At 42.6% G+C, this 21138-nt stretch overlaps 1 protein-coding gene across 2 annotated transcripts in view; it reads right to left on the minus strand.

Moving 5' to 3' along the window:
- The window catches only part of SYN2 (synapsin II), a 440231-nt gene that overhangs the window by 39094 nt on the left and 379999 nt on the right, over nucleotides 1–21138 (minus strand). For both annotated transcript variants that reach the window (XM_045023283.1, XM_045023284.1), the window contains exon 9: nucleotides 16964–17066. In XM_045023283.1, the coding sequence (XP_044879218.1) occupies nucleotides 16964–17066 (103 nt within the window). The remainder of the gene's footprint in view (nucleotides 1–16963; nucleotides 17067–21138) is intronic.

Consider the following 21138-nt stretch of genomic DNA (forward strand, 5'->3'; position numbering starts at 1 on the left):
AATTTAAATTCACTTTCTCTGGCTATTCTTTAGCATTTACTGTTTCTGTGAGCATTTCTGCCAGTAAACTCACTACACCAGGGAATGACTAAACTTCTTCCTAGCAGTAACTAACTCTTAGGGCAGGTCTACACTACGGGGGAAAATCGATATAAGATACGCAACTTCAGCTACGTGAATAACCTAGCTGAAGTCGAAGTATCTTATATCGAATTACCTACCGTCCTCACGGCGCGGGATCGATGTCCGCGGCTCCCCATGTCGACTCCGCTACCGCCGTTCGGGTTGGTGGAGTTATGGAGTCGACATGAGCGCGTTCGGGGATCGATATATCGCGTCTAGATGAAATCGATTGCTACCCGCCGATATGGCGGGTAGTGAAGACGTACCCTTAGTAGTGAGGCAATCTCTCTCCTGAATCATTACCCCTACTGATCTCCCAGTCATGCTTAGATTTCCAATCCTTCCTGAGGCTACTACTGTAATAGCCTGTAGAGACAGCCACACACATACAAACAACCTAAAATTCTGTCAATGCTCCCATGCATCTCAAAATCAGGTCACCTCCACCCCATCACACAAGCAATTCCCCTTACCTCCTACTCAACCTAAATTACTGTCCTCAAACTATTAGTTTACCATAAAAATCAATGATTCTTCTCAAAATAAGTTAAAATAAGCCCCACATTTATAATCAGTACCTCCCACAATCAAATAGTCCCCTTCCATACAAACCCAGTTCTGCTTACTTCCCAAGAACATTTGCATCAATTTCTCTCACCAACAGGCAATTCAAAACAACTTCCTTTCTCCACAGTCAGTCAATTTTCAGATCTCACTCTATCACTGCTCCCCAGTCCAATTAAATTCCTCTTATCCCCACTGAACCTCATTTCTCCTCCCCCTTCTCTTTTAGTCAATTCCACCCCTTCTCCCACAATACACAAACTCCATCATTTTTTCTCCTTCCCCAGGGGCAGCTCCAGACCCCAGCACGCCAAGCGCGTGCTTGGGGTGGCATGCCACGGGGGGTCGCCGGGAGGGTGGCAGGCGGCTCCGGTGGACCTCCTGCAGGCGTGCCTGCGGAGGGTCCGGTGGAGCTGCGGGAGCAGCGGACCCTCCGTTGGCACGCTTGCAGGAGGTCCACCGGAGCCGTGGGACCGGCGACCGGCAGAGCGCCTCCCGTGACATGCCGCCCTGCTTGGGGCGGCGAAATGTCTAGAGCCGCCCCTGTCCTTCCCTATTCCATAAACAATTACTCCTTCATGCACCCTGTGCCATCTCTTGCATACAGCCCCTTCCAAAGCCTAGCTCCATCTCTGCTTTCTTTCCTCCCATATCCACCTCAGGATTCCCAAAACCTCCTTCTCCCTCTCCCCCCCCCCCCCCGAATGCAGGGTCCACACTCCTGCCTCCCACTTCTTTATCTCCACCGTTCCTCTTTCCCATGGCCCAACTTGGCCTGGATCTTCATATGATTCTCTTGTTGGCAGCTCTTGCTGCTCCCTCACTGAAAGCAGATTCTTTAATGAAGGAACATCACTCAGCAACAGCAGGCCCTAGGTGACTTCCCTTCAGCAGCTGTGGATCCCTTTGCAGCTCCTGGTGCTCATCGTAGCAGAGGCTCCAAATGCCTACTGCCCCCATTCCCACTTCATAAGTTGTTTTCAGAACAAGGAGAGCAAATACAACATTTCTGACTGTGAGAGGGATAGTGCTATGGAGGCTCTTGCTCATGTCTTCTCCACATATGGAACTCCAACCCACAATGCACCTACAGAGGTGCTTCTGCAGAGTGGGAAGACGAAGTAGCAAAAACATCATGGAAGTGACATTTATTCCCCCTTTCTAACCAGCTCCAGCCTCATAGCCAGGATCTGAGTATTTAAATCACCTCCACACACACACAGGCAGAGGGAGTTGTTGTGATTCTGTAGGCAGAGGGGCCTAGTGATTCTACATACCAGGTTCATTACACAACGCAAGAGCACTACACACCATATGGACTTAGTGGTTCTGAAAATTTATGAATTAATTGGTGCTGCTGCTGTTTCTGTGACTACTGCTATGCATTTATTCTCCTTATCTTCAAAAGTAGGTCACAGAGCTGTTAACTGTTCTTAAGAAGACTGTTATCATGTGCTAAGAGAAATACACCTTATGGAATCAATTACTATAGTACATATGAGCAAAAGTTAAAATTGACAAGAGTTTTATGACCATTGTTCACGATGACTCCGCAGAACATGATTCTGTTGACATCTGCAAAAGTAAACACATTACACTTTATAAGTTACAGATGTCTTTTTCTGTGAAACGTTTTTTAATGAAAACTCCAAGGCTTTAAATAGTAGCTGTATGAGGTAGTGAAGAAATACTTGGATCTGTGTTTAAATGTTATTTTAAAAACCACTACATATTGCAAGCAGACTAGTTATAAACAGGATGCTTTGTGTGTGTTTAAACTTTGTCAAGCCCTCTAATGTGGAGGAATTGTCTGGATATTTCTGTTAGTTAAGTTTTAGTAGAACATTATATACAGCATCTTAATTCTTAAAGTACATTTGTATAGAACATCACTTGGCCCAGATAAGTCGTATTAACTATTTTATTAGGAAGAAAAATATACTCTGTGTTCTCTACAGATACCTTCTGTGAAGGATTACTTGCTTCTTAGCTTGAGAGTGCCAGAATTACTCTCACATTTAAGGGTTTTTTTAAGCCTTGAAGGCAGCAGTAGTAAGGCAGAGCAGAAGCCAGTCCCTCCACTAGATTTCATATGCCACCCAATGCAGGATAATAATGCTGCTCTCTGAACATTCCCTTCCAATCAGTTCCCTGCAGGAGACAGCACTTCTTCAATTTCCTGCCTTTCAGATTCTAGGAAAGCTCACTGTGTGTCATTTGCCATCTCTTACTTTCTAATCAGGTCCTGTACAAATATTAAATTATTGGGGCTGTTGGCTCACATGTGTGGGGTTTACGCACCTGTCTGCCTCATCTCTTCAGTACTCAAGCATCCCTGATCTTGGTGGCTGTGTCCTTTTTCTGATGCTTTGATCCCTGTTCTCTCTTTTTGCCAGTTTGTTCTCAGCACACTAGTGTCAAGTCTGTTGGGACCCTCAGTGCATTACAGCTGTGCACTTCTCTTGCCTCAGCACTTGTTTGGCTGTTCATTCAGTGCTTCCTTTGACACACCAGATCTATTTATTTTCCACTATTACTTTAAATATGGCATCTAACAAGAAATGCCTTTCAACAGCTTCAATCCCACCTATGTGGCAGAACAATGTCCAAAACACAAGCTGTTTTTTCCAAGTTACATTTTACACAGATACTGCGTACAGCACTGTGTGTTGGCTGTTTGTCTCCTGATGCATTAATTGATATATGGCCTTACTAAAATTGCTGAGGACATTGAATATAGGGAGCATTTGCCACAACTAGGGTGACCAGATGTCCCGATTATATAGGGACAGTCCTGATATTCGGGGCTGTGTCTTATATAGGCAACTATTACCCCCCCATCTCCTGTCCTGATTTTTCACACTTGCTATCTGGTCACTTTAGCCACAACTTGCCCAACAGCTGATGTATAGCCAGTTGGGGGTATAAGATAAGTACTTATGATACGATGTAATTAGACCCATATCAATAAATCATGTGAAGTAGTTACTGGACACTGAATTTCCAGTTCACTAGCTAATGATGGTTTGCAGTGACTATTTATTTTACTACATAACATATGTTTGTTGTATCTTTATCTAAAAATATAATAAAAAGTTAATGAAAAAAGAAGCCCACCACTGGTGAATACAGCCTTTTGGAATGTATAATTAGTGTGGCAAAGAAACCACATGGGAAACAGAAGGAGAATAATCCAACTATTGCACTGTGGTTGGTTGATGTGTTTGAAATTAGAAAAGTGGTGAGCTACCAGTAAACCATTAGTCCAGCCAGCTAACCAAAGAATCTGTTGTATCAGTCCTGCTTACTCCATTTCTTTGACCACAACTGCATAGCAGACACTACCTTAAAAAAGATTTCTTTAATTTTCACACAGTTACACTGATTCAAATTGGCCATATTCTGCTGCATCTTGGGATATAAATGGTGAACTGGGGCAAACTACATTGTAAAAACAATATTTAAGGTATTGTTTATCTTTTAGATAAAATGTAAAGAATCCTAAACTTTACTGGTGCTGGTATTTTCTAAAAGTAGATAATTTGAAGTTTGTTTAAAAATATTTTAAGTGCACCTAAGAATATCTTGCTGCCTGATTATCCATATTTGAAACTATTTAAACAGATGCAATCCCATGATAACGTTGACAGGAATGAGGGAATAGTGGATTTGGTATTATATTTAGGGACCATCTTTTTCGGGCCAGATTGTGTCCTTAATCTGGAGCGTGCTTGGGATGGTGCAGAGCTGTATTTCCCTATGGGCACAATTCCTCCCTCAGGTCCTGAGTATATAAGATTCATTGTTCCTTAAAATTATGCAGCCTGCTTTCCTCTATGTGCCAATAGGACCATGACCTTAGTTTCTCCCCTTCATATTGGCTTGCACTCCAGGGGCCACCCTGAGCAAGAACTCTCTAGCACTTTTGTAGGAAATCTGTAACAGATAATGCACTTAGGGTTGATGATCTATCACTGCATTAGTATACTGTATTTTTCCATCTGTGCTCCAAAGAGCAAACTCACTAAACCTGTAGGTAAATTTATTGGCACCTGGGAGCACATCTTTAAGAAATCTGTTTCAAATTAAAAAGTTATAACACTTGTAAAATAAAAACCTCTATCTAATGTGAGTTATATTTAATAACAGCTAGACCTTATATACTGCTTTTCATCAATAGGTCTCAAAGCTCTTTACGAAGGAGGTCAGTATCATCTCCATCTTACAGATGGTGAAACTGATAATGAATTTATCTATTTTTAAGGGCACGTCTACACTGGGAAATTAGTGTGGTGTAAGCTAAAGCATAAATGTAAAGTGCACAAACTATTCTGCATTAACTCCCCATGTAGAAAAGTCATAAGACTCCTACCTGCTTAAAGCTGCCAAAATATAATGAATGAAATCTGAAAGGTTATCAAAGCCGGTTGTTTATAGATCTACAGGTCGGAAGCTGGTTTCTGGAGGGAAGAAGGTCCTGTAGACTGATTTTAGGGTAGGTATCAGTAAAATTCCACAAACCAATTCAGTATTAAATACAAATCAAGAGGATGCCTCTGAGCTGTGGGGTCAATGTAAAGGATTCTATCTAATTTGGGTTCTTGTACCACTATTATCTTGTGTAGCTTCTTCCAGTTTTGGTTTTCCAAGAATGAACTGTGGCGAGATGGCACTCACTAGTACTCTGCAATGCAAAGCAGTGTTCAAAGTACCAACTCTTGCTGCTGTGCAACAGTGTGTTAAAACTAGAGAAGCATTTTTTTTTACATTTGTCATTCTATCTATCTATATTATAAGTATGAAAAGAAGTTGAACCCTGTAAATGGACATTAGTTAGATGTTTTATTAGCATAAACTTGTGAGACAGTTAAAGCTAAATGTTGAATTCATAAAATTCATTCATATTTCTATAGCATGTCTTTGGTGTAATGGTAATGGCAGCTGAATATTCAAATTGAGGTGAAAAGAACAGAAACTAAATGAACAGCTCTGATAGCTGCACAGAATAATTACTTGGCTTTCCTGCTGATAAACCTGACAACCAATTCTTCTAGCTAAGTGATTCTTTAATTAGCTTCATTACTCTCTAATAGGACTTTGACTTTACAGACACAGTCCTTTGTAGTATGAAAGTAAATCTGCCAAGGCTTCCTTTTGCCCTAGCACATAGCCAGCTACTTTTTAAATACAACAGTCTGTAGAATACTAGTCTGTCCCTATGACAGAGGTGGGCAAATTACGGCCTGCGGGCTACATCCGGCCCGTGGGACCCTGCTGCCCAGCCCCTGAGCTCCTGGCCCAGGAGACTAGCCCCTGGCCCCTCCTCTACTGTTCCCCCTCCCCCGCAGCCTCAGCTCGCCCCGCCTCCGGCGCAATGCTCTGGGCGGTGGGGCTGCGAGCTCTTGCCGGGCAGCGCAGCTGCAGAGCCTCGGCCTGACCCGGTGCTCTGTGCTGCGCGGTGGCATGGCTGGCTCCAGCCGGGCGGTGCAGCTGCCTGTGCTGGTGCTCTGGGCGGTGCAGCTGTAGTGCCGCCAGCCACCAGTGCTCCAGGCAGTACGGTAAGGGGGCAGGGAGCAGCGGGGGTTGGATAGAGGGCAGGAGAGTTCAGGGTGATGGTTGGGGGCGAGGGTGTGGCTAGGGGTTGGGGCAGTCAGAGGGCAGGGAGCAGGGGGGTTGAATGGGGGCAGGGGTCCTGAGTGGGCAGGCAGGAAGGAGAGGGGGGGTTCGATGGGGCAGTGGGGAGCAATCAGGGGCAGGGATTCCGGGGGTGGTCAGGGAGAAGGGGTGGTTGGATGGGGCAAGGGTCCCAGAGGGGCAGTCAGGAATGAGAGGAGGGGTTGGATGCAGGGGCGGGGGGTAGTCAGGGGACAGGGAGGGGTGGATGGGGCAGGAGTCCTGGGGACACCATCAGGGGGCGAGAAAAGCGGGGAGTCGGATGGGGGTGGGGACTGGGCCACATCTGGCTGTTTGGGGAGGACTTTGACTTTACAGACACAGTCCTTTGCAGTATGAAAGTAAATCTGCCAAGGCTTCCCTTTGCCCTAGCACATAGCCAGCTAACCGGTCCTCCATACAATTTCAGAAACCTGATGTAGCTCTCAGGCCAAAAAGTTTGCCCTAGGACATGGGTTGCCACAAGTATTCAGAATGATACCTTTCTGCTGGAAAAGCCAGCTAGAATTCATCAGAAATAGCAGTGATAGCAAAAAGGAATGACTACAACATAGTAAAGATGTAGCTATTCTTTTCTTTCAAAAAATGTAGGAATGTTCTAGACAATGTTTAACAGTTAGGCAAAGAATGCTCATAAAGACCCCCTATCTAAAAGAGGAGTAGGGATCATAATCAGAGTTTCAAGTAGAGCTGGTAGGAAAATGCCACTTTGTTGAACCTGAAATATCTTGTGAAAGGGAGTTGGATGTGATGAACTTTCATCAAATGACAGGCAAGCTTCTATTGGACTTATCTGGTTCCCTGACAGCCTGTGTGGCAAACTGCTGGGGAAGTCTGGGCTTCGAGGGCCCATGGCTCCAGGGTAGCCCCATCATGTGGACTGCCTGGGTCCCTGGCTCCAGTTACAGCCCCACCATGCCAGGGCTGCCAGGTTCCCTGCTATGGAGCTAGGAGCTGAAAGCCCCATGTCCGCAGCTGTGTGACTCAAACTGTCACTCTCAGGACTTCTAGCCTTCCTGCCGTGGAGCGAGGAGGTCCTCTGATGGACTTAGAATCATAGGGTTAAAAGGGACCACAAGGGTCCTCTAAGTCTAACCTCCTGCCAATATACAGGAGTTGTTGTGTCTAAACCATCTAAGACAGATGGCTATCCAGCCTCCTTTTGAAAACCTCCAGTGAAGGAGCTTCCACAACTTCCCTAGGCAGTCTGTTCCATTGTCCTACTGTTCTTATAGTTAGGAAGTTTTTCCGGATATTTAATCTAAATCTGCTATGCTGTAGTTTGTACCCCTTGACTCATGTCCTACACTCTGTGGCAAGAGAGAACAACTTTTCTGCTTCTTTTTAATGGCAGCCTTTCAAGAATTTGAAAACTGCTATCATGTCCCCCCCTTAATCTCCTCTTTTCTGAACTAAACACACCCAGTTCCTTCAGTCTTTGCTCATATGGCTTGCATTTCATCTCTTTAATAATTTTTGTCAATCACCTCTGGATCCGTTCCAGTTTCTCTACATCCTTTCTATACATTGCTGACCAAAATGGGACACAGTACTCCAGCTGAAGCCTAACCAGCATTGAGTAGAGCAGTATTATCACCTCCTGTGACTTGTATGCAACCTAAAATTGCACTTTTTTTTTTTTTGCAACAGCATTTTTTTGCAACATGACTCATGTTGAAGTTGTGATCCACCACTACTCCCAGATCTTCTCAGCAGTGCTGCTGCCAAACCAGTTATCCCCCATTCTGTATTTGTGCCTTTGGTTTATATTTGTCTTTTGTTGAATTTCATTTTGTTGTTTTATAGCCAGGGGTGGCTCTAGTTTTTTTGCTGCCCCAAGCACGGCAGTCAGGCAGCCTTCGGCAGCTTGCTTGTGGGAGGTCCCTGGTCCCGCGGATTTGGCGGCATGCCTGTGGGATGTCCACTGGTCCCGCGGCTTCGGTGTACCCGCCGCCGAATTGCTGCCGAATCCGCAGGACCGGTGGACCTCCCACAGATGCGCCGCCGAAGGCTGCCTGACTGCTGCCCTCGCAGGGACCGGCAGGGTGCTCCTTGCGGCTCGCCGCCCCGGGCACGCACTTGGAGCGCTGGTGTCTGGAGCCGCCGCTGTTTATAGCTCAGTTTTCCAATTTATCAAGATCCCTCTGAATTTTAGCTCTATCCTCCAAAGTGTTGGCAACCCCTGCCCAGCTTTGTGTCATCTGGAAATTTGATCAGGGATGCTCTCTATTCCTACATCTAGGTCATTAAACACCAGATCCAGAACAGGTCCCTGTGGAAACCCACTGAGACCTCCCTCTAACCTGACATCATTCTATTAATAGTTATTCTTTGTTTGCAGTTGTTTAACCAATTATGTATCCAATTAATGGTAGTTCTGCCAAGCCCACATTTCTCCAGCTTATTTATCAGAATGTCATGTGGGACCAGGGCCGGATTAAGACTTTTAGAGGGCCTAAGCACTGAAAAGATTATGGTGCCCCCCCATATAATTCAAAATAAAAACAATACTATGCCGTAAAATAATTTATTTTTCGAAATGACACAAAACTTAGATGTATGCTGAAATTAAAATAGCTTCTTTCTAGATTTTCTGATTGCAAAATTCTGGATAAGTTCATCAAAGCTGACTCAACGAAGGATGTCCGCTTCCATACAGAATAGGGAAAGTGAATCAAATCTGTCCTGATACATTGTTCTCTGAGGGTTTTTTTATTCTTTTCAGCTGAGAAAAAGAGCGTTCTGCGGAGCAGTCAGTAATCATCAATGTTAGAAAAATACATAGTGCAATCTCTACATTTGGAAATACACATTGTATTCCGTCTTTCAATATTGTGTCATGAAGATCAATGTGACTGAATTTCATTTTTCCTGTTTCATTAAACTTTTTGCGCGCATAACAGTGGGACTGCCGTACTTCTCCACAGAGATTCATGTTCACATCAACAGGGTATGAGTGAACTAGCTTTTGGGAACCTTGTGAATATTGTTTGTCAGATAAGTCCATATCGTTTAGAAAAGAAAATCTACTTGATACTTCTTTGTACACTTCACCTCTCCTCTTCATATGAGCTTCAAGTGTATCAATTATAGCATAGTAAGTAGACAAGTGAAATTTGTCTCTAAGATTCAATGCTGTTTCTGTTGCACTGCTATCATTTGCTTGTTTTTTCCTGATTTGCTTGCAGGACTGGGCTTCTTTGTAGTTAGTATCAGGCAAGATATCTTTTGCTATGTCTTCAAATCTTTCGAAATCATTCCTCAAAGTGTGCAAGTGGTCTGCTAATAATTGACAGAGGTCTGCACATGTTTTCAAATCCAATTCTTTTTCTTGGAGAGCTTGACTTGTGTGGTAAGTGTTGTAAAATTTCATTCCACATGGTCAGCATGAATACAAACTCTAGTTCTTGCATCTTGTTTGCAATGTTTTCTGCGTCTCGTATAGTTTCTCCCTTTTGTGATTGGTCTTTAGCTATACTTTCTAATGCATCCACAATCTTTGAGTAGGACTCCAGAATTGCATTTGTTGCCACTGCATGTGCCTCCTAGCGAGTATTAGAAAGAGATATCAACACACGATCATTGCCCAAATATGTTTTAAGAACTGCCCATCGGTGTGTTGAGGGAGAGAAAAATGTATAAAGTAACTGGACTGTTGAGAAAAACCTTACTGCCACCGGACAACAATCAACAGCACTGCAGCCAACAAGATTGAGAGTGTGCAGCACATGGTATGAATATGGCATATTTGTTCTGTTCTAAAAGCTTCTTCTGCATTCCTTGATAACGCCCTGACATGTTGGCAGCGTTGTCATAAGACTGACCTCAGCACTTTGAGACATCTATTTTGCAAACTTGGCACAGATAATGCAGTACTTGATTTGCCATTTCTTCACCAGTGTGGCTTTTCAAATTGAGGAATGTTATAAATCTTTCAACTGGTTTTCCATCTGTGGGAGACACATACCTTAGTACAATACTCAATTGATCAATATGTGAAAGATCAGATGTAGAGTTGACAGATAAACTGAAGTACCAAGCAGTACTTATTTCATCCACAATAGCTGAACGAACTTTGTCACTCATTTGACCAATGAGTTAATCACATATTGTCTTGGATAAATATGATGGGTTTATCATATTTTAAAACATTCCCATATTTTGAGATATGGCCTGCTAAAAATGGGTCAAACTAGGCCACAAGCTCCAACAATTCCAAGAAATTTCCATTCTGCAATGATCCAAATGTGTCATTTGATCCCTGGAAAGGCAGACCACGTTCAGCTAATGTTTGAATAATAGCTATAACACGCTTCAAGACATGTTGCCAGTATTCATGCTCCCCTTTAATTTGTTCTTCCAATTTTTGTGTCAATTCAAAGCCCTGTCTTCAATTTAAATATGTCAACACTGAATCTCTGTGAGTAGTGCTATTTTCATGTTGTTCAATTAAAACAGCATTCTGCCAGTCACTAAATCCATCTGCAGCAAACCGGGATGTTGAAGGTTTATAAGCAAAAAGTTTGCAAACAAAACAGTACACAGACCCTGTTGATGGTGAATACAGTAGCCATTCTCGAGTGTATTTCTCACCATTCGCTTTCATGCCAAAAATATTTTTTGTGGACAATATCTTGTTTGTTTGCCATTGGTAAAAGTCCAACGTGATTTGTCAAATGGCCCAGTGTGGTGTTGACAGTCATTTGGTCCACGATCTATCCAGTAAGCTACATCATTGGTACTGAAATCAACCCACATAGCAGGATCTTTTCTCCTATTATTTACAGCATGAGCAGGTTCAGTCTCTGACACATCCACACCTTCTAGAACAATGTCTGTTTTACTACCAGGAGTAGGATGATCAGTTACAGTCGCTGATTTCCTCGCATTATTTCAATCTACGTTCATAGGATGCCCCGCCCCCCCCCCGGTTTAGGTGGGGATAAAAGAGACCAGAAAAATGGGGGAGGAGTGTGTAGTGGAGTGTAAGGAAGTCTAATAAAGTTCTGATTTTTCCCATGGCTACTTCAATGCTTTTTTTGAAATATCAAATATCAATTTTTTTCCCAAAAAAATCTTTTTTTTTTTTTTGGTGCCCCCTGCTTTGCTGGTGCCCTAAGCACACGCTTAGTCTGCCTATTGGGTAATCCAGCCCTCTGTGGGACTGTGTCAAAAGCCTTGCTGAAGTCCACCACATTCCCCCATCCACCAAACCAGTTACCCTGTCAAAGAAGTCAGAAGGGTCTGTGGCTCCAGGTCAGCCCCACCATGCAGGTGAGCAGGTAGCCAGCTAGTCTGAGAGTCTGGAAGCCCTGGGCCTCTGGTACAAGAGCAGTCCACATTTCATCAAAATGTTATTTTTTTTTAAATTTGAGAAAATTGTGGGTAAAGAGGATTTGAGGAAGTTTTGCCAAACTTCTCCCCACATTTTCATCACCAAATTTTGATATTTTTCACTAGAAAAAAAATCAAAATTTCCCAAAATTTAACTAGCTTTAATGCTGAGTCACAGACATAGGAGTACATGCCAGGTTTTGAAGAGTACCACTCCACTAAGTGTGTCAGGATATGGCAAAGTAGATGAGTGCCACCCCTTAGTTTCAAGAGCAGTGCAGCTGCAGAGATTAACTGATTTAGGCACCCAGAGACAGCTGGAATGGTTTGCTGTCCACTCTTAATTAGTGGTTACATCAGCCTCTTCCAAAGAGAGAGCCTGCTCCTGAGACAGGACACAAATTCAGCTTTTTTTATTCTGGGGACAGATCTCTGTAACCACAGGGAATAATGCTTCTAATGGAATGTTGTTTGTACAGATGCTGAGGGAGAGGCAGAAGTGACTGCCAAACCCAGAGAATAGCATTTTTGAGCTGATGGAAGAGCGGGTGTTTCACTTACAAAGGGCCGCAAAACAAACAATCCATATTCTCTGCGAGGAGCCCTGAAGAAGGGCATGGGGGTGGGGGTATAGCATGATAGATGCAGTGCAGTCCTGCAACACCAGTGGCAGTCAAGGTCACCACTGCCAGAGAACAACTGGAGACACCACTATGGTTAGCCAGCCAGTCCCAAAACATTAATTGACGCCATTCTTGATCGGTGATATGAGGAAGGAATAGGAGCTGCTCCAATGTTAATCTTTTCTATTCAGTAAGTGCTAAGGAATAATAATTGTATTGGTCTCAACAAGCAGCACCTTCCAAACCAGGGGAAAAATCCTCCTGGAGGGTTGGTTAAAAAGGAGTTCCTGTCTGTCTGCATGGAGAAGAGGAGGTGCTGCTGGTGAGAAGTTTGACCTAAACCAGAAACCTAATATATCTAGAAATCTGTATTTTAAACTGTAATTGTTGATAGCCAAAGACATTGAAAACCATTTATTAACATGTCAAAGCAAAACATGAAGCCCCATGAAGAAAAACTCTAAAAGAGGCTAATATTTGAAGATTAGGGTCTGTAGATTTTTCTTTTTCAGAATAAAACTTATTTCTTACTTCAAGTTGCTAAGTGTCTGTAAATTTGCTTCAGTGTTGCTTAGCACTTATGACATATTTCTGTCTTTATGAATTCAGTGTATTTCAAAAATACTTCCATATTATTTATGATCACTCGCATCATTGGTACAGAACAAGTATGCTAGCAATATTACATGCCCAGTTAGGAGGCTTTAAAATGCAAATAATTAGCTGGTTGTTATGGAAAATGTGCCAGACAACAGGAGAACCACATTCAATCCACCTACATGTATCAGAGAAAACTATTTCAGAACAATGAAGAATAGCTTTAGCCTTCTTTAGACTTGGATAAAATATCAAATAAATAACTCTTGCATACAGTGAGCAGGCATTGGACTAAAACATAAGTAATGGATCTCTTTAGAAAAGGTGCTTTAAGAGTACAGCTAGAACATTAAGTTCATGAGATATAATATGGTGTCAGCACTTTGTATCTGATTCTGGTACTGTCTATTGCTTAAAGACTTTGAGGACTGAAAAGAAGCAGAGCTTTAAATCATGGAAATCTGAAATGACCATCCACAGCACAAAACAGACCAGCTAAATTACCAGGGGAATATGATTAATGATAACAGCATATAAAATGAAAAGTGATGGGCAATATGAAATTGGGTAATAAGCTTTCACAGGCCAGAGCTAGTGTTATTTTCATAAGACATACAATTATAATAATAATTTAGAATTACTTTTCTTTCAGCGTAAGTCTAGAGGTAATGCACATAGTGCCTAAGTACCATGGATATCCTGATATTGTGAGTCTCTGCTTATGTATGTCCCAAATCATGAACCTTGTATTATATAGAGGGTATCTGCCTAGAATAGTGGTTTTCAAACTTTTGTACTGGTGACCCCTTTCACATAGCAAGCCTCTGTGTGCGACCCCCATTATAAATTAAAACCACATTTTTATATATTTAGCACCATTATAAATGCTGGAGGAAAAGCAGGGTTTGGGGTTGAGGCTGACAGCTCACGACACCCTGAGGGGTCCCGATCCCCAGTTTGAGAACCCCTGGCCTAGACAGAAAGTGTGTATTTAAAAAGGACCCAGTCCTCCTGTCTGAGAGGATGTGTTTGTTAAAGGGGTCCTAACATTGCATCTGAATTTGACTTAAGTGTTCCTACATTGTGCTGTGGTCTACTATTTTTAAAAGTTAGCATTTGTATCATCTTACTGTATTGGGTGCAAGTGTGTTTATACAGCTTGACGTTTAAAAAGTCAGCATTTACCCTCGGTTACCAAACCATATCTGAGACACCACAAGTTTCCCCCTATCTTAAAGTAGGCAACCTTTGTGATATCTCAGAACAACTGTGCAGTAAATGTTGACTTTTTAATACCAATCACTACATGTTTATAGGAAATCACAGATTTTTACATATGTCATGAATCTGAACTTCTAGAGCAGTTCTACATCTCAATGGATAATAAAACTTTTAACAATCCATGCTGATGAATGTGATACCGTTTCCAAAACAATTCAGCTGACTCTGTAGAGTAGCAAAGAATTACCATACTTCTATCAGTTCGTAATTTCAGCAAAGAATTACCATACTTCTATCAGTTCGTAATTGCACTGTCTATTGTATGTATTCTATGTATTGTATGTATTATATTTTTAAATGGTGCTTAAGTAGGCTCACTACAGTTGATTAGAATTTTTTTTAAAAACAGGAGTATATCTGTCAAGTATCAGAGGGGTAGCCGTGTTAGTCTGGTTCTGTAGAAGCAGCAAAGAATCCTGTGGCACCTTATAGACTAACAGATGTTTTTGCAGCATGAGCTTTCGTGGGTGAATACCCACTTCTTCGGATGCAAGAAGAAGTGGGTATTCACCCACGAAAGCTCATGCTGCAAAAACATCTGTTAGTCTATAAGGTGCCACAGGATTCTTTGCTGCTTCTACAGGAGTATATCTGGTGCAGATGGCCAGGGCATGTGCTCAAAAGGAGGAAGAAAAATGAAGTATTGTGCATGTCTGTTATGACACTTTCATTCACAATTTTTTTTAATCAGTGAAAACATTTTTCAGACCTGTCACAGACACTGGTCCTCATCTAGAAAGTTACTGAGCGCATGTTAACTTCAGTTGGCAGGTGCTTACCATTTTGCAGGTGTTGCTCAGAACCTCGCAAGATTGTGCTCTAAGTCCATGGTAAATTGCAAATTCAAGCACTATCCTCTATTTTGAATTAGCAGAAAAAGGACCAAAAAGGAGATTTTTTTTTAAAGGAAAACTTCCATGCTTACAATCAGCCATTTTAACCAGCTTTATAGAAACTTAACAAAAATTGAAATTATTGCTGAAAACAAGCATGGATATTTCAGAGAGAGTTGCAATATACAAGGGAGTGAAAATAAGGGGTTAGAATGGAATGGCTTTCATCCTGCTGGAAGTGTATAGAGTTGTTTTGATGTAGCCAGGCATGTTGTCTGAGGAAACAGGAGTTCTACAGTTCACATTCTTCAAGATGTGAGGGAGCTACTACTGATGAACTCTAATTTTTGAGGAGTACAGCACTGAGTTTGATCCTGCGAGCTTCTGAGTTCCCTCAACTACTACTGATGTCAGTGGGAGTCGTGGGTGCTTAGCACTTGACAGTGATGACAAATGAATTTTAATTGCATTTGTAAGCAGCTTTATGTATTTTCTTCTTTTGGAATCTATCAAGCAGAACACAAAAGAACCAAACCTTTTGGTTTTATTTAGAAATGGATATCATGATCCATGAGAGGACAAAACCAGAACCTGTCTCTGGGATACCAGTGTACTTTGGTGGCTTGGATAAAACCACTCTTGCTTTTGTTTTTGCAAAATCAGAACCCGACTTGGGGGGATTTGAATAAAATGGAACAGGGATCCTAGGGACAGACTGTCCTGAGATGCTGAAAGCATCCTGCGTTGTTAGATTGTAGTGGGGCGGATTGGCCACCCACAGACCCAGAGGGGGAGGAGCCCCTCATTGAACTCTGGTGGATGGAGCTACACCACGCTCAACTCTCCTGCTGGAAGTCAGTGGACAGGACCGGAAGTACACTGCTGCCACTGCTAGGGCCCTTGGCCAGGAAGCAGTGGAGTGGGTGGGCCTGCATTCCGCCTGCCACCCCAATCTGTGGGGTGGCATTCCCTCCCCCCACAGGCAAGAAGCCTGTGCTTGTCGGCCCTCTGCCAGAACTAGGAGGCCCAACTGTTTGCTGCTCAGCCTGAGTGGAGGCCTGAGCCCTTTAGACTCTACTGTCCTGCCCTGATCAAGGGCCTGTGCTAACTGGCTGTTTGCTGCCCAGCCTGAGTACAGGCCTGAGCCCGAGACACTCTGCTGCCCTGCCCCAACCAGGGTCTGGGGCTCCGTAACTGTGTTTGTTGTTTGGCCTTGATCACAGGCCCAAGCTCGCGTCTCCCGTCGCCCCGCTGATTCCCCATGACAGGTGACATGTGGAGACGTAGTGGCATGGACTGGCCGCCCACAGACCAGGAGGGGGAGGAGCCACTCCCCCCAATGGACTACATACATAAATAATCTGTGATGGCTTTTTTGGGGGCAGGGTGGGGGTAAGCCCAATGATCAAGAATCATCAGGTCTAGAAACTCCTATATCATTTTGAAAAGCCCAGCAGTGTCTTCCAGCACTGATGGCTCATGGGGTATCAGACCTAAAAATTGCATTTTAGGCTGAAAAAAAGGCACATAGTGAAAACAAGGTTCTTAATTTCCCTTTCCATGTAAAGATATACTTTTGTTGGGGTTCCCTTGGGATAGTGTTGTACACAAATCTTACTCCAAAGTAATCTTGGTGAGCCCATTTAGGAAGGAAAGTTTGAGTTGGGAAAATAAGACACCTCCATTTGGTTTTGTTTATAGTGTGTGTACGTTTCCTCAGGCACTAGAAAACATTATGATATGGTTACATTTTCCAGCAAGCTGTGCCCCTAACTTGGATATGTGGTCTTGCATTATGACTTAAACATTGTTAAATACACTACATCCTCTGAAATGCAAACAACCTGAGTTGGAAGCCTAAATCATATGTAAAGTGGTTTTACTCAGGTCTCTTAACAAGGAAATGCTTATATTGACAAGTATGGCACATCTTACCTCAAAAATATAATCCTTTCCATCCTTGCCATGTACAGCTTTGACAGCACAGATATCCAAACCCCCAAACATTTCAGAACAAGTGTCAACCCAGAGCTTGTACCTGTGTGGAAAAAATAGTTCCCATCAGTATAAAATCAAGTCCTCATTATTATATAGACCTAATTGGATAGTTTGTTAGCTGGACAGTTGCTTTAAATTCAGTCTTCTCCTGAGTCTGTCAGCTTTACTGAATTTTCATTTACTATAGTAGTGTCTTAGGCCTGGTCTACACGGGGGGGAGGGTATCGATCTAAGTTAAGCAACTTCAGCTACGTGAATAACGTAGCTGAAGTCGACATACTTAGATCAACTTACCGTATGTGAGTTACTTACTTATCTTCACCGCAGTGAGTCGACTGCTGCTGCTCCCTTGTCAACTCTGCCTGCGCCTCTCACGGTGGTGGAGTACAGGAGTCGACGGGAGAGCGCAAGGGGATTGATTTATCGCGTCTAGACTAGATGCGATAAATCGATCCCCACTGGATCGATCGCTGCCCACCGATCCTGCAGGTAGTGTAGACATACCCTTAGAAATACTAGCCCAGTGTCCACTAGGCACAGTGTTGTGGTGTCACAGAGCAGCTAGCTCCCTAGTTCTTGAACTGGTGATATACTGGCCCTAGCTCCAGCATAGTTTTAAGGCTGATCGAAACCATGAATGCTGGTACCTGCCCCTAAAGTGCCATCCGTCATCTGAGAGTAGCTGGAGCTCAGTAGCATTCCAGCCATGGTCCTTCTGTCTTTCACATGCCCTTTATGTTCAGGCCAGGAGAGGGTGGTGTAGCTACTTATGCTGGCTCTACACCAGCCAAGGACTCCCCAAAAGGCCAAATTATCCGCTGCTGAGATCTAGCCAAATTCTGAACCTTCTCTGCTGCTGGAGTGGTGCCAAGGAGCTAAAGTAAGGTAGGCAACTGGGGCCACTCTAAATCTGTGTACATGAGCAGAGCTCCAAATATGTTGTTACGTAACTGTTGCCTGACACTGGCTAGGCTGCTTCTTAATTTTGGCTATTCTTACTATTCTATCAGGAAAACTAATCTGTTTTGAAACATGGGAGTGTCTTTATCTTCAATATTTTATTGTCCATAAATGTATTCAACATTGTCAGTGGTAGGTTATGAACAAATCATTTAACACTAAACCAACACAATGAGAATGGACAACGTAAAGGCATCAAGTGAAGTGTAGTGGCATGGTCCCCTATGTAGAATTCAATCATATATTATAGCAGTTATATACATTTTTGGATCATCCTAAAGAATTTTAAAGGATGTTTCAAAAAAGCTATAGAAAGGATATAATTATCTGCTAATTTCTGTTGGTTTTTGGAATAACATTTCTGGAACTGTTTTGGTTTAATGCCAATTAAACTATTACATTTTACAAGACTTTTCTATATTGAGTGTTATATTGATTTTGTGTTCCTTACCTCAAATATTTATGATAGTGTAATATGGTAAGTTAGGCCCTTTTTAGACTCTTAAGCACATTACCTCTTGCATTACATTTTATTTATAACCTCAGAGAAAGAAACAAGATGGATGTTTACAATACATGTTGATTATGCTGGATAGTTCATCTTTACAGTAAGGAGTAACTCAAAGTTCTCAATGCAAGAATGGTCTGTCCATCCTGTGCTCATGTCTGTAGAAGGGCCAGATAACTAACCAGTGACTGAATCAAAGTGGGACTTTCTTGCCAGAAAAAAAAAGAAGCAATTGCTAGGGTGGGGCATGGACAGGATGGGTAGTGTTTGGCGGGAGTCATAAAATCCCAGGGCACACATAGCTGTACTGTGCCTTCAGTTATGAGCCTGCAGAGTTAGATGAAGACAATGGGAGTTCTGTGCACATGCTCAGGGGAAGAGGTTGGCCTATAGGATGAAAGATGGCAGCTGTGGTATCGAGAACTTCTGTTAACTAAAAGCCTATCTGAACATGGGCCATAGTGCCTGATGATACAATCTTGAAATAATTTATAGAGTTTGATATTACAGCTCTCCTAATTCAGAGGCTGATGAGCCCATTTTTTTTTAAGTAAAGAAAAGACATTTACCATTCACATGTTTGTTTTGTTTTGTTTTTTCTTCCCATGTAAGCTAATGGTCAAATATTTGAGTTTAAATGAGAGCTGTTTCCTTTACAGCTCATCTCTTCCCTTTTTTGATCCAGCCTTTGAGCCATAAGGATCAATTTGCCACATCATAGAAATTTCCACTGCAAAAAAACTGATGTAATAAACACAGGATTCAGATTTTACTGTAAGATCACAGGGAAGGGAGAGGCTGGGCTGTGAGAGATAAAGCTTTTATTCACACATCTTAAGTAATCGTATAGTTTACAAGCAAACTTCTTAGTGCACATTTTGAATATATTCTTATTACAAGTCTTTTCCAGAAGAAAAGTTTCACTTTAGGCAGAATGCTGTACTTTGAAATTTGTATAACTGTTTAAAAAAAATCCTTTTGGGAACATTTGGCAATGAAAATAATTTTGCTGTTTCTCCTTCGAACAAAATCTTTTTGTCTGAAACTAGTGATGTTTGGATTCTTCTCAATTTCAACATCTGTGGATTCACTGACTATACTGATAGTATCCACTTGTTCATAACCGTTGTTTTTTTTTTTTTTTTTGCTGTAAAATGCCAAGGTGTGTTTAGCAAAAAATGGGAACCACAAAGCTTGTATTTGCAAGGCAATGTTATTTCTCTTTTAAAGAAGCTATCATTTGAAAGCCATAAAACATCAACTGGATTTTACTGAAGGCATTTTTTGACATTCCATCTTTTGCCAATAAAACACTGAGCTGCAAAGACTACAGGTATTAGGAGGGATCTTGGGTGGAAGAGCTTGTTGCTTGGTAGGTTTGACCAATGGCCACAGTCCTAGTTTTCCCAGAGCTAATATAATTTGCTGTGTCCAAGAGAGGACACTCAAAACTAAAAGATAATGTTCTGTGGGACATGTTTAGGGAGCATTTGGTGTGGAAAGGGAGATGAGCCCTCTAGTTTGGTGAGAGGGACCTGTCTGAAATGGAAGGGTCAATGAGAATATGCTACAGCTGCAAAGAGCACATGTGCTCTGCACATTCTCTTTTCATTATTTCAACAGACTCTGATTTTTTTAAGTCTGTCTCCAGGATGTGGACTGGGATTTCTGTTGCCAACCTGAGGAGCTACAAAAATTCAGACAACTCCAAATCATGACAATTATTATATGTAAATCTCAGGATATTAGCTCAAACCCTTAATTATTCTGAGTCTGTTTTCAAATTCGCTTAATTCTTGGCAAGTAGAGTTCACTCCTTCCTGCACTGGTGCAGGCATTTTAGTGTGAATGCACAAAAAATGTATATACACATGTATATATGTGTGGTGTAGATGTTCATTCTCCTGTTACTGGCTTTTGGGAAGGGATTTCTGTTTTACTCTCAAGCTTTGTCTTTGCTGACAAAAGGTATATTTTTATAGTGCAAAAACTGTGTGATAGTAATTTCTCTGTAAAATCCAAAGTGGAGACAAACTACTTCTAGTGTTTACCATAAGGTAGCTAGGTGAGGTCAGCACTATACTTCCATCCTCTCCCTCCCACCTGGGGATGACTAGTTTACTGCACAGTAATATAAAAGTGCCTAGTCTCCACTATATTTTTAAAGTGGGATAGCTAATATTCGTAAACACACTTTTTTTTGGTTGGGGAAGATGTAGTCTCACTCTCTGAAAGAACAGGGGCGCATTTCAGCTCACTTACACTTCCCCCTCAGAGTCCAGAGCTATCACTGCCATGCTCGCCCACTGAGGGATCTGTCTAGATCAGGGGTGGGCAAACTTTTTGTCCCAAGGGCCACATCTGGGTATGGAAATTGTATCACAGGCCATGAATCCTCTCAAAATTAGGGGTTAGGGTGCGGGAGGGGGTGAGGGTTCTGGCTAGGGGTGCGGGTGGGTGCTCCGGGCTGGGACCGAGGGTTTTGGAGGTCAGGACGGGGATCAGGGCTACGGCAAGGGGTTGGGGTGCAGGAGAGGGTCAGGGATGCAGGATCCAGGCAGTGCTTACCTCAAGCAGCTCCTGGAAGCAGCGGCATGCCCCCCCTTCTGGCTCCTATGCAGAGGCGTGACCAGGCTGCTCTGCG

This window comes from Mauremys mutica, chromosome 7, assembly GCF_020497125.1.
Source record: "Mauremys mutica isolate MM-2020 ecotype Southern chromosome 7, ASM2049712v1, whole genome shotgun sequence".
NCBI classification, from domain to species: domain Eukaryota; kingdom Metazoa; phylum Chordata; order Testudines; family Geoemydidae; genus Mauremys; species Mauremys mutica.